General features: G+C 42.4%; 1 protein-coding gene across 4 annotated transcripts in view; it reads right to left on the bottom strand.

Annotated features, from left to right (window-relative positions):
• The window catches only part of LOC126248028 (cytokine receptor-like), a 475,141-nt gene that overhangs the window by 65,493 nt on the left and 394,847 nt on the right, over positions 1-14,801 (bottom strand). For all 4 annotated transcript variants that reach the window (XM_049948628.1, XM_049948625.1, XM_049948629.1 and 1 more), the window contains one exon: positions 13,063-13,212. In XM_049948628.1, the coding sequence (XP_049804585.1) occupies positions 13,063-13,212 (150 nt within the window). The remainder of the gene's footprint in view (positions 1-13,062; positions 13,213-14,801) is intronic.

The raw sequence follows: 14,801 nt of genomic DNA, 5'->3' as shown, positions 1-14,801 counted from the left end.
CCCTGTCCCAAGCCTTCATCAGGATGGCATTTATGCATTATTCCTGTGCTGCACATCTAGGATGTGCTCCAAATGAGTAACATTTTTAGCGTGCCCCATACAAGTAAGTTGTAAGGGTTCAGGTTTGGTGTTTGGCAGGGGAGGAAGTGTGCATCAGAGAGTGCTGATACTTCTTGCATGTCGATCATTTTTGGAGTTTAATTGGCCCCGTGAGGCAGGTATTAGTAATCCATACCAAGATGATGAGACTTAATCAATACTGACATTTCATGGCCACTATTAATGTATTGCCTACAGATAAGTGTTGCGGAGTTTGGTGTCTTTTAATGAAATTTTCTGTACAGAGTACTGCAAGGTATGAATGCTTCTAACAGGAAAACTATACATCTACAGATATAAATATGATACTGAAAAGTTCTCGGCAGAATACATGAGAATTGAAAGAAGAAAGAAACTGTATCAGTTTGGATGTTAAATGGACAACAGGCACACAAGCAAGCTCGAAATTATTGATATGTTAAAGCCTGCACTGGTGTAGGCAGGGGAAGTTGTGTGCAGCATATGATGGTGGAATGAAACACATGTGACAGGGGTGGAGGCAGGTGAGGGGCAGGACCTAGCACAGATTTAGGCCAGGAGGATTGCCGGACTGAAGGATATGTTGTCAGGACAATTTTCATCTATATAATTCAGAGAAGTTAGTATTAGAGGAGAGGATCCCAACAGTGTGAGTTGTGAAGCAGTTACTGAAGTTGTACAAGCTGTGTTCACTGGCATATTCTTCATTAAGTGACCAACTTTACTCTTGCCCACAGCTCAGCAGCGACTATTCATTTTGGTGGAGAGAATACTGACAGTCATATCCACATAAAAGAAAGTGCAGCAAGCTCCTAATGGTGCAGGATATCCATATAACAGGACTGGAACAGGATGTGATGGAGAGGGTGGGGGCGGGGAGGGGGGGGGGGGGGCACACATCATGCCTTGCATCTGTATCTTCCACTGGGGTATTAACCATATGAAAAGAAGTTGTAAGCAGGCATGGCAAAGCATGACCAGTATATTTCACGTGACATAATACTATTTTGGGAGAAGTGGGAAGGGTTTTGGTAATAATCCATCTTATTTCAGTGTATGGTGAAAGACAGTCAAAGTATGGCAGAGAATGTGGTTACCCCATTTCAGTTTTTGATAGTATTGTGTTATGAAGGAGAAGAAGATGCTCTCTGCAGCTTGTTTGTACATGTGAGTGGAGACATAGAGATGTGTGAATATGGACTGAGAAATATGTTACAGATTAGGTTCGGAGAGATGTTAAGGATCTGGAGGAATGAGAGGGCTGTGGTTCTCAGTGGTGATGTATCACCAGTGAACCTGGACCTTATGAAGGGTTTCAGATCTTAGGTGGCTAAAAAGATTTCCTGTATATGGTATATGAAGTTGCTATGTTGTCATACATGTCTGTGTTGTTTGTATGTCTTCCTCTTGAAGAAGAAGTAGCTGTAAGGATATAGATCAGGGCCGCACAAACATGGAAAACCACACGCATACAAAGCGAGGTGCAGCGAGTGCCTGCACCGTGCATCGGTTCAACTCGGCATACTTCTTCGCCTCAACTCGGCTTGCTAGGTGAGACCGATGCTGTGAGCTGCCAAATGCGCTGCCAGACGGCTTAGACAACATTGGAATACGTAAGTGCAAGACAATTACCGGAATAATGGAACCATCTGCTCCAGAAAAAGGGAAAATTGCTGAAAGTCAATTTAAACCAGAATGGGAACCCTCCTACTTTTTTGTGCGTTGTGACGATAAAGCCAAATATCTAATCTGCGGTACACTAATTACGTGTCAGAAAATCATCTATTGAAAGGCACTACAGCAAATTGCATTCAGGGAAGTATAGTGATATAACAGGGGATGCCAGAGAGGAAGAATTACGGAAGTTGCAAACTCTTGCAGAAGAGAATTCTGTATCTACAAACGAGGTTTGTTGCAAGTACTTTAGCATGTACATTTTGTTTAAAGGTCATGCGAAACGGAATAACGTTTGCTTAGATTCCTTAGATTTCGTTTTCGCATAAATTATTTCCAACATATCTTTTTATCTCTGCTTTAGGGTGAAGAAGATGAGGGGTGTTGTGAAAGGACTCTCAGAGCTAGTTACAAAGTTGCTCTACGTTTAGCAAGAGCTGGGAGGCCATTTATGGGTGGGCCATTAATAAAAAACATTATGTTGGACATAGTAGAGACAATGAATCCCACATTAGCTCCCGCGTACAGCAGAATACCAATTTCCAGAATGACAATACATCGGAGAATCAACGACATTGCTGAGAATTTGCATGAACAACTGGCAGCCAAAATTGAAAACTTCCTAGCGTACTCCACTGCACTTGATGAGTGGACGGATATTAAGGACACGGCTCAGTTAGCAATATTTCTGCATGGCGTGGACGACGACCTACGTGTAACGGATGAGCTCCTGGATATGATTTTGTTGAAGGACACTGTTACAGGGGCGGATATTTTAGCAGCTGTTGAAATGGTAGCTGAAGGAATAGGACTCCCTTGGGAAAAGCTGTTTTCCGTAACCACAGACGGCGCACCAGCAATGTGCGGTAAAGCAAAAGGGTTTGTTGGCCTACTGCGGAATAAAATTTAACATGCCGAATTTACCTTCCGTTCATTGTTTTGCACACCAAGAGGCTCTTTGTGCGAAAGTTATCAGTCTTCAAGATGTGATGAAGATAGTGGTGCGTATCGTGAGCTACATTCGTTCTCATGGACTCACTCATCATCAATTCAAAGAATTTTTTATTTCCTTTGAAGAGGAGTAGCAGATATTCCCTACCATGCTGAGGTGCGCTGGCTGAGCAAAGGGAAAGTGATTTCCCGAATTTTTCGACTACGCCACACTGTGGCTCAGTTTTTGGAGAGCAAACGACGTCCGGAGCCACTTTTTCATGACCCTGAATGGGTAGCTGATTTAGGATTTTTAGCAGACATTATGGCTCTCCTAAATGATTTAAGTCTGAAACTCCAAAAAGAAAACAATCTCCTCAACGATATGATCAGCAAAACAAACGCTTTCCAGTATTAACTGATGCTCTTCAAAAGCAACCTTTCAGAGAAAAATACGCAACACTTTCCTGAACTAGGTAAGCGAGATATAAATTGTACCTTTATTAAAACAGCCTGATTTTTTTATAACCGCTCTAATCAAAACGGTATTATGTTTTTGTTTGACAGCATCTGTGCAGGAAGGAGCGCGCTTTGAATAATACGTCGAGGTGCAAAAATCCCTTGAAAATGCGTTTAACGACCGATTCCAGGTAGTGCGCCGGTATATGACATACAGCTAAATAAAGGAGATAGCGTTACATATGCAAGTGTAACAGTACATTAAAACCAATAGTACACATTGCATGTTTATTAAAAACTACCACATTTTAGTACTTTGAAAAAACGGCTTACATTACTTTCATTTATTAACATTGGCTTTGTTATTGTTTCAGGAAATTACCTACCAGCAGCCAATTCTCAATGTTTTTGTGAAACCTTTTTTGATGGATATTGAAAGTGTGCCTTCAGATTTACATTTCGAACTAATTGATTTGCAAAGTGATGTTCACCGAAAGGACGTGTTTTACAATACAAAAGGTTTGCTCCAATTCTACCAGAATTTGTCGAAGGAAAAATTTCCCAAGTTACACAGAGAAGCAGCGAGATTTTTTCTATGTTTGGTTCCACTTGTGTATGTGAAAGGTTTTTTTCTGTTTTGTCTTGTACAAAAACTAGATTGTGTGCGAGTATTTCTAATTGTAATTTAAAAAATTCTCTCAGAATCTTGTTCCAGATCTTAGTAGCATAATTGCAAATAAAATAAAGAGCACATAGGAAGATACATTTGTGTTGAAACCAAATTTAAAGCCGGTCGATGTGGCCATGCGGTTCTAGGCGCTTCAGTCCGGAACCGCGCTGCTGCTACGGTCACAGGTTCGAATCCTGCCTCGGGCATGGATATGTGTGATGTCCTTAGGTTAGTTAGGTTTAAGTAGCTCTAAGTCTAGGGGACTGATGACCTCAGATGTTAAGTCCCATAGTGCTGAGAGCCATTTGAACCATTTTTGAACCAAATTTATAATTGTTACCGTTACAGTTACTATATAAATCTCTTTTGTACCGGTACACCAAACTAAGCTCTCCACCTAGTGTACATTAGTATTTGGCAATGACGAAGACAACAGGGTAAAAGCTTTGAAACAGGTCGAAACAGGCGGCGTGAGCGACACAAGGTAAGGAAGTGAGAGGCAGCGCTGTTGCGCAAAGCCGAGGAGTGGGGGGTCTGCACCGTCGTCAACATAGCGCAGCCGCCTTCTGCACTCTGCACTGTGCGATGCACCGGTGCATGCACCTTGTGCGGCCCTGATATAGATGATCATTTACGTAAAGAATGAGGTGATGGATTTATCCTTGGCAGTGTATTGGAAGATACAGCATTCAGTATGATCAAGAACATGGAAACTGGCAATTTTAGTGCATAGGAAGGTAGTGTCAACAGTGATAATAAGTACATGGGTTTTAATGGTATAGGCATGGTGGAGAACTGATGAAGGAAATGGTTTTTGTCCTCTCATGGGAAGTTGGGCTTCAGGCAATGGGTTGGAGTGGCTGGTCAGATAGAATAGAGATTCTCTTCATGAGAACACAGTGATCATTTACAAGGGGGTATACAGTGTGATTTGGTTTGTAGATTTTAGGAAGTATACAGAAGGTGGGTGTGGAGGGGGTGGTTGCAATGACAAGGGAGATGGATTCAGGTGAGTTTTTCTGAGATGAGTATACAGATTGGAGGCTATGGTGACCTCTTGGCAGGGGACCATAACAACTTGGCTCACAAGTCAAAAAGTCAGACAACTGACAGAGACCATCTGACAGAAAATCACTGCAATTCATGACAACAGTGGTAGAGACTTTACCTGTGAGGAGAATAATCAAATCAAGATCTGTTTTAATATAGTGGATGGCTGCTCTTTCCTCTGTCAAGTAGTTCATGCTACTGGGAGGGACCTATGGAAGGAATGTGAGGCCATATTGAAGGTAAGGAATTTCTGGAAGTTAACCAGGAGCTTGTTGGGTAGGAATGGATCATGGACACAACTACATGCAGCTGTGAACAGATGCAGTCAAAGTTCTATGTTATCTTTTGGTCAGTAACAAAACAGTTGTATGAATAACTTTTGTAGGTTGTCTTTGCAATGATTTTCCAATTGTTGGGGAGCAAGGAGCTGAATTTGGGAGAGGTGTCATGGAAAACTGGGATTGAATAATAGGAGTATCTTACAGAGAGGGCCTGAGCCATGAAAATTTCTTTCTCTAGAACTAGCTTTGTGAGGGATAGAGTCATAGTGCTCAGAGCCATTTAGAGGGATAGAGAGTGCTGATTCTGAAGACTTGGAAGCCATTGTGAAATGAGCAGCAGACATTCATAATAGGTGAATTTATAGTTATACCATTGAGACGGAGAATCCATGGGTTAGGTATCATGGATATTGGGCTGTGTTTTTTCTATGGATAGGGGCAATTTTCTTAATTGTCATAGGCAGATGCAGCAGGGATTCACCAGCAATGAGACGAAGTTACATGGAGATAAAAAGAATGTGAACGACATAGGGGAGGGATCATTTGGGGTAAACACTGTAGGTGCACTAGTCACTGTTCACACCATGTCCCCAATCACTAAAAATTTCCCATGCCCATGTCCTTGTTGCCATCAGCTATTACCCCTCCAAATGTCTTTATTACCCAATTTTCCTCATACACATGACTATCTATATCTTTATCCACAACCATCTCTCCTTCAGTAGGAAGATATATAAATAAATGCATAGCATAACCTTGGGCACCAGCATGGTACCTTCATATGCCAAACCTGCTATGGGCCACCTAGATGAAGCCCTTATGGCTACCCAGGATTCTATGACTAAAGTTCAGTGTTTATATCGTCACCATGTGGACACTGGGAAAGGACACTTTATAGTCATTTATCCACAGCCATAACACCTTATCCCCTATCTACTTCGACTGTTCCTCTTCAGTTCAGTGTGCCAGTTTCCTGGATGTTGACCATCACTTCAGATGCTTCCTAAAAATGAGCTCACCAATCAACAATATCTGTATATTAATAACTGGTATCTGCCCCACACCAAAATGTCTGTCCCATACAATCTAGACACCCATGGACAGTGCACCTGCAATGAAAAACAATCTCACACTGAAGGTTTTACTGTGGCCTTTACAAACAGATAGTACTCTCCAGTATAGTGTAAGAGCCAGTCCCCTAGGTCAAATCCATTTACACCCCTAGTTCTCAAACCAGCCCAACACACCAGCTGCATAGAAGCATTCTCTTTATTACTCAAGAACTGTTGCCTATTCTCTTAGTGACTATCTGCCACTGACTGCCCAATTGATCAAAATCACTGTGTGTATATGATTCCCGTTTCTCTGCATGTGATTTATTGAGAGTCTCTTTTACTGTGAACAGCCTCAGATGACAGGAAAAATGTGTAGATCACTCTGTTTATAATGAGAGTAATAGAAGGGGTACACAGAATGACTCCCAGTATCAATAACATTTGTCAGTTGAAGGCTTATAAAGCATATTCTCCACTAAAATATTATGACATTCCTGAAGGAAAAGAAGTTTCTCTTTGTGATTCAGCACTGGTTCAGAAAACTTAACTTAAGTGAAATAAATCTCACTGCTTTTCACATGATATCTTGCAGATAACAGGCATAAGTATCCAATACTGCATTTCTGTGTCATCTTATAACCAAGACAAAATCATATGGAATACATTTTCAGATAAATGATTGATTCAAAGACAACTGACTGGTAGAACCCAATATACTGTATTGGATAATAAATTTTTGATAGAAATGAAATAAATGCTGGTTGTGTCCCCAAAAAAGCATAACTGGACTGTTAGTCATCTTAATATGTAAAACTTTTTATAAGATTGAGACCAGTAGCACTCTGAGATAGTTTTTTGATGATGATGATACCACCAGGGAAGTATCATTACTGGCTAACTGCTAAAATGATATAATGACAATTGCCTTTATATATAGACAAATGCAAGATCGTGCCCATAAACAAGAGATTAAATCCAGTAGCACACAGTTACAAGATTAATGGTAAATTTCTGGCAGTTGCTAGATTATTTAAATAAACTTGTATAATACTACTTTGTGGTATTAAATGAAGAAAAAAATGAAATCAGAAGTAAGGAAGATGAAAAGCAAACTTAGAATTGTTCAGATGGTTCAATGAAAGTGCAACCTTCATGTTGAGGGAACTGTGTACAAAATGCACCTGTTACATGTTATAGAACACTGTTCCACTGTTTGGAGTACATATTAAGTAGACCCAACAGGGGTGATGAAATGAATTCGTAGATGCACTGATGGGATTGTAGAAACAGGGTATGACACATATGGAAGTCTAACAGAAATACTTAGGGGACTGAAACAGCAGTCTTTTGAAGAAAGGTCATAAAATTTTGTATGTTGCTTTTAGAGAATAAATATTTGAAATATGCTGTGTGACACTTATACTGTTTTCATCGCAAATGATGCTTATGCACTATGAAAATAAGAGGGACTGAGGAGTGTACAGAGGCATACAGGCACTCTTTTTTCCTGACTACTTATGCATATGGGATAGATGTTGTGACTCGCCAATCTTTCAAAGTGCCGCCGCGCAGCTACACGCGTCCTCTACATGCGGCGCTGTCTGTCAACCATGCAGCAGCAGCACCACCTAAGCGGCCAGCCAGCGGCCGCTAGACTCGGACTCAGTTATGATTTGACTGTTAAAGTGTACACACGTCTTACTCTGTTTAATTGAACTGTGACTTTCATGTATTGTGTCTTCCTTGAAATATATTTGTTCAACTTGAAGTTATTACAATTGGCAACAAGGATGGGATTTTTCTTTTCCATTGTTGACCCACAAGTTTCCATGGCTACTTTAGAGCAACGATTGCAAGGTCTCATAGAACAGCAAATGCTTCTCACAAATGCGATACATGATTTTGTTGTAGCATCAAATGCGGGGCGTCTCTCATCGTTGCTCTACCTACTTTTCCTCCTTACGACGAGATGGCAGAAGACTGGTCTCATTACCAAAAACATCTTCGACAGCACTTCTTGGCATTTCATGTTGCGGACGAACAAACATGTCTCTGTTCTTTTCATGGATTTCACCTCAAATGTATCGGTTGTTGTCGCAATTGGCTCCTTTGAAAGATCCTGCATCTTTGCCCTTTGCTGAAATGTGCTCACTTCTGTGCATCTATTTTCAAAAGCAAATGCATGTGGTAGCCTCTCGTGTTACCTTTTATCGTTGTCGAAAACAACCGAATCAATCCTATCACGCTTGGGCTGCTGAACTTCATGGTCTTAGTAGAAAGTGTCAATTTGTTACTGAAGTTCACAAAGAATCCTATGCTGATTCAATGGTACGGGATGCTATTATCCGATCGGCACCCGACAAGGAAGTTAGGCAACGTGCCCTTCAGTTGGCAAATCAGACTCTAGATGAAGTCCTATACATCACTGAGTCTTTTTAAATTTCTCATGCTGCTCGAGCACAAATAGAGGCATGGGACAACATGGGGGAAATACAACCTCTGTGTGATGTTGACAAAGCGTGTGGCGTGTCCCCGCCGGCCGACGTGGCCGCAGTATGCTCCCAAGCACAGCCTCGGCCTAATCATAAACAAACCTCTAAGAAACTGCAGCAAAACCCACGGCAACTTCCTTCATGTCCGCGGTGTTTTACGAAACATTCACAAGAAGATTATCCACAACGTTGGGCCATGTGTCACAAATGCAAAAAAAAGGGTCATGTGTCATTCATTTGCAAATCTGACCGCATACATGATGTTCATGAACATGACGCTGATTCTGTGTTGTCTGTCAATTGTACTTCTTCCCTTTCAGGGAAGTTATTCCTCACTGTCCAAATACTTGGTCGAGATGTTCACATGCAGGTGGATACTGGTTCTGCTGCCACTATCATCAATTCTCAGACGTATCTTCAGTTGGGTTCTCCAATCCTGTCACATGTCACTAGGCAATTACGGACTTACAATAAACAGAAGATTTCTCTCTTGGGACAATTTGATGTTGAGGTATCTTACAAATCTGTCATTCGCACTGTTCCCATATTTGTGGTCAACCATAGTAACATGGAGAATCTTTTTGGTTTCGATGCCTTTCGTGTTTTTGGGTTCTCCATAGATGACTCTGTCAATATCGTCTCTGATGCTATTCCTTATGCTCAATTGGATTCCTTGTCGATGACATTTTCGTCCCTTTTTTCTCCTGGGTTAGGCCATGCAAACGACTTTGAAGCTCATATCACGCTGAAACCCACTGCTCAGCCTAAGTTTTTTTGGGCTGGGCCCATTCCTGTGGCCCATCGTGATCAGGTCAAATGGTAGCTGGAATGCCTCACTGCTTCAGGGGTCTCACTTCCTGTCACTTCCAGTGAGTGGTCCTCTCCTGTCAGTGTCGTTGCTAAGCCAAATGGTGATATTCGTCTCTGTTGCGATGTCAAAGCCACTGTAAATGCTCAATGCCTCAACCTGAAGAGTTGTTCACTAAACTTGCTGGAGGCCAGTATTTTTCTACACTTGACCTTCATAAGCTTATCATCAACTTCCTCTCGATGCTGCTTCCCGGTAGTTTCTGGTCCTTAACACACCTTTCGGCCACTATCAATACCAATGATTGCCATTTGGGGTTGCTAGCGCCCCTGCTCTCTTTCAGCTGTTCTTGGAACAATTATTGCTCACTGTCCCTGGGTGTATAAATTACCAGGTCGACATTGTTGTCACTGGCTCCACCACTGACAAACATCTTCAAAATCTCTGCAAACTTTTTCATGTCTTACAGACTGCCGGTCTTAAGTGTAATCTTCGGAAAACAAAATTTTTTCAGGCATCTATCACATACTAGGGGTTTCAACTCTCTCGGGACGGTATTCGTCCGCTTCAGCAACTGTCGCTGCTATTGATGCCCTTCCTCGCCCTACATCTTTTAAGGAACTGCAGTCCTTCTTGGGGAAAATAGCATACTATCACAAGTTTTTACTTTCTGCTGCTTTGGTGGCTCAGCCGTAGCATCACCTGCTGCATAAAAACGTGCCTTTTCACTGGTCCGCGTCATGCGATGCAGCTTTCCAGAAACTGAAGACTATGATGAAACAGGCCCCATGCCTGGCTACTTATTGACTTGGCCAACATCTTGTTCTTGCCATGGATGCTTCTCAATACAGGATCGGTGCAGTCCTTGCACACCGTTTTTCTGACGGTTCTGAACTACCCATTGCTTACGCCTTCAAAACACTCACGGATGCCCAACAAAAGTATTCTCAAATTGAAAAAGAAGCTTTGGCCATTATTTATGCTCTTCATAAGTTTGGTGTTTTTCTCTATGGATCCAAATTTCATCTTGTTTTGGATCACAAACCACTTGTTTCCTTGTTTCATCCATCAATGTCACTTCCCGACAAGGCTGCACACCGCCTTCAGCATTGGGCTCTTTACTTGTCTCGTTTCAATTATGAGATTCATTTACGGCTGATGGCTCAACATGCGAATGCTGATGCACTGTCTCGCCTTCCCATGGGTCCTGATCTGGCATTCAATAGGGACGAGCTTTTGTGTTTCCACCTGGATGTTGCCGAGCAGCAGGTTGTGGGCAGTTTCCCCATCACCGGGGACCAGCTGGCGGCTGCTACGGGTTCTGACCCTACCCTCTCCCAGGTTTTACACTGTATTCAGAAGGATTGGCCAGATCATCCATCCGTTAAGACTACTGATCCATTGCGGAACTACTACGCTTTGCGTTACCGCCTCACGGCTAGGCATGGTGTTATCCTCCTTTCCACCGAAAATGCTTCGCCGTGTTTTGTGGTGCCTGCGTCTTTGCGTGCTTCGGTCTTGTGCCTCCTTCACCAAGGGCACTGGGGTGTCTCTCGCACAAACTCTCTGGCATGCTGTCATGTATACTGTCCCAGCATCGACTCTGAAATCGCACACATGGCCGCTGCCTGCAGCCCTTGCGAGCCACAGGCCGCCGCCCCTAAGTCATCTTTGTCACCGTGGCCTTTGCCTGAGAAGCCCTGGGAGTGTATTCATGCTGACTTCGCGGGACCTTTTTTAGGTACTTATTGGCTCTTCGTTATTGACGCCTACTCTAACTTTCCTTTCATTGTCCGTTGTATGTCGCCTACCACCGCGGCAACCACCAATGCTCTAGCTCGCATTTTCTCTTTGGAAGGCCTTCCCTCTACTCTTGTTACTGATAATGGTCCGCAAATTGCCTCTTCTGATTTTGCGGATTTTTGTGCCTGTCATGGCGTCATGCATGTCACGGCCCCTCCGTTCCATCCACAGTCAAACAGTGAGGCTGAACGACTGGTCCGCATATTTAAGGCTCAGATGCGGAAACTCCTGACTTCTGCTGCTGCTGATGCACTTCTCCAATTTCTGGCTTCTTACCGTTTCACCCCCAAGGGCGACCACAGCCTGGCTGAGCTCTTACATGGCCGACAGCCTTCATGCTACTTCATCTTCTGTGGCCTTCCAGCTCACGGCCACAGGTGCCTTCACTTGGCCAGTTCACCGCCGATGACCTTGTATGTGTACGGGGATATGGCAGGTGGCCAAATGGAGTCCTGACCGCATCTTAAGACACCGTGGCCAACGCCTGTATGAAATCCATTTGGACACGGGTGTTGCAGTGCGTCGTTCGGACCAGCTTCAGCCTTGTGTGCCGGCAATGCCTGTTCCGGATGCCGCTACACCACCTTCGGCTCTACCTGACGCTCGGGATACTGGAATCTATCATTACTCACAATGCAGTCCTCTCACCATCATATCGGTGCCAGCACAAGAACTGACGCCACCAGGAGACATGCCCATGCACGAACCAGATGATCATCATCTGTTGGAGCAACTCTACTCGCCTCCTTCTCCCACGGACGTGGGCATGTCGCCCATGTCTCCTGTTATAACAATCGGACCTGCCACAATGGGTAGATTGGTGCATGGGGCCCCAGCAGATTCGACCCCGACATCTCCTGTCATCTCGACCCGTGATCATCGGTGACACTTCCGTCCGTACGGGAAGCCTCAGCCAGTCAAACAACACCTATGGATGTTAGCAATCTACAGGCCACCTCCATCAAGACCTGTGCAAAAAATTCAAAGGGGGAAAAGTGTTGTGACTCGCCAATCTTTCAAAGTGCCGCCGCACAGTTACGTGCATTCTCTACATGCGGCGCTGTCTGCCAGCCATGCAGCAGCAGCGCCACCTAAGCGGCCAGCCAGCCAGCGGCCGCAAGACTTGGACTCAGTTATGATTTGACTGTTAAAGTGTACACATGTCTTACTCTGTTTACTTGATCTGTGACTTTCATGTATTGCATCTTCCTTCAAATATATTTGTTCAACTTGAAGTTATTACAATAGAATTGAGCATTCTTAACACTGGTACAAAGTGCTGACCACCAAGCACTGTACAGTGTTTTAAGAAGAATATCTGTAGATGTAGGCTTCTATGATGAACACTGTTATTATAAGTTTAAAGTTGCAAGTCAGACTATGGTTAATTTTTAATGGTCTTTTTTACATTGTATTGTTCAGTCTATTTAACTTCCAGTGACCATTACCTTTTATTGTGTGTACCTGACTAGCAAGCCATCAGATGGACATCTATATGTGCTAACCAGATATTCTGCAGAGGTCTGCAAACTACAGTGGACTTGTCTTAGATGGAGAAACCTGTTTTCTGAATTCACTCTAAATTAACCCTGTGTGATGTGACACTCTTGTGCTACAATGTCATGTCTCTTCCCAGTTCCAATTAGGTGTAGCAAAACCCACATTTTTATAGTGGTGAGAGGATATGATTAACTATTAATTATGAAACTAAAAATCCATTATAACTACTGTAATAAGTTAAATAAAGGAAAGAATTTTTTACTTATTGCTTTGCAGAAAATTTCCTTTGTTTCACTCCATGGTCCATAGAAAGTATAATTCGATTCATTTTTGTTTACAGCTCTGATGGCAAAACTGTAACTAAAAGAAACGTGGTGACAGTCCGGCACAGGGATTATATACTGAAGATTACCTGAAAAATGGATAGTGTTGATGAAATCCACAGAACAGTACTTAGTTATACATATTTTTGTATATTCACTATGTTACATCTTACTTGTTAAATAATTAAAGTGATTTACACACAGAAATAACTATATGCTCTTCTTGTTGGATGTGAATAACTTCCCATTCTCCTTCAACAAATGACATAAATAGTTATCTTTGCTGTTAATGGAAACATTATTGTTAATCTAAACAGAGTAATATCAACATAGGAAACCAATGGCTTTCTGAATGTCATTGACTTTCATGATGACACAGTACATTCAGTAAATAATTTTTATGCTGCAACGTATGTAACATCAAAGTCACATGAAGTCAAAGGGCAGGACATTGGGAATCTCCAAAAATTAAAAGATTCACTAAATGTGTAGAAATACCAGCATTCTAAACATATAGATACTCTAGTCTGTTTGTAAATGAAAGTGTCTGACCGTCATCTATATTGAAAGACCAACCATTTCAAAATGGTTGTTAAGAAATACAGGGAATGAGTGTACTTATAATTTTAATGTGGTGTAAGGTGTATGTTTAATCATCTCTATTTGCTGAAAGTTATGGTCATAATACACAATGAAAAGTCTTCATTGCTTATAGGGTGTTGTGAATCTTCTGTTGGTGTAACATACAGTTTCAAAATGCTGTAAAAAAAGAACTACTGCTCAGAATGACATCCAACTTGAATGGAATATTATTGAAGAAGAGAGAAATATTATGGAAACAAAAAAATTAACAATATGGTGCTCTAAGCATCATACCATAAATGAGTTCAGCTACAAATGACAGATGAATTGCAACACATCAGCAATGGTGTGAGTTGCACATTGAACCAAGTGTGCTGTGCAATGTGCCCACAAGTATGGCATTCAAAAATTGTGACACTGTTAGTTAGGTAAGCCCATCCACCATGGTAAGGTCATACCACATTGGATGGGAAAAATTGGTTTTTAGTTGTACGGAGGCCAAAAACTGCATAAAAAGTGACAATGAAATTGGTTTTTAATTGTCATGAGACTGGTGCATGACTTTTTGATGTACTCACTTCACTTAAAACTTCCGGGCTGATAGGCCGTGGTCGAAGTATAAAACTGTCTCCTAACGTTTCGTCTCCGACTGCGGGAGACATCATCGGAGGTAAAGCGGCGAACTGCGAAGAGGACTCGAGGAGGCGCTGATTATATAGGCAGTACAGAGGGCGCCACTGTCGATCACGTGGCATTGGCTATGAGATTGTCTCTGGTAATGCCAACATTCTCGAATGAAAGTAATCGATCGTCACGCTTGCGGTGCAACGCCGACATCCAAATTTTATCCAGTTTAACACCTTCGTCTTTCCTGTTAAAATTATTATGATGTTTATCAATCTCGATAGCCTCTCTATACAAGCGTGCATAATAATGCGAGGTTTTTGATATGACGCTCGTCTCGCTGAATTTTATTTCATGATCACCTTCCTGGTAAACATGTTCCGCTACGGCCGATTTATCCGTGTGACCTAGGCGGCAATTCCTCTTATGTTCGACAAGACGGGTGTTCACACTTCTCTTTGTGGTACCGATG

The sequence above is a fragment of the Schistocerca nitens genome, chromosome 3 (assembly GCF_023898315.1).
Source record: "Schistocerca nitens isolate TAMUIC-IGC-003100 chromosome 3, iqSchNite1.1, whole genome shotgun sequence".
Taxonomy (NCBI): domain Eukaryota; kingdom Metazoa; phylum Arthropoda; class Insecta; order Orthoptera; family Acrididae; genus Schistocerca; species Schistocerca nitens.
Note: the sequence above shows the minus strand (reverse complement) of the source record. Positions and strands in the feature narration are given on the sequence as shown.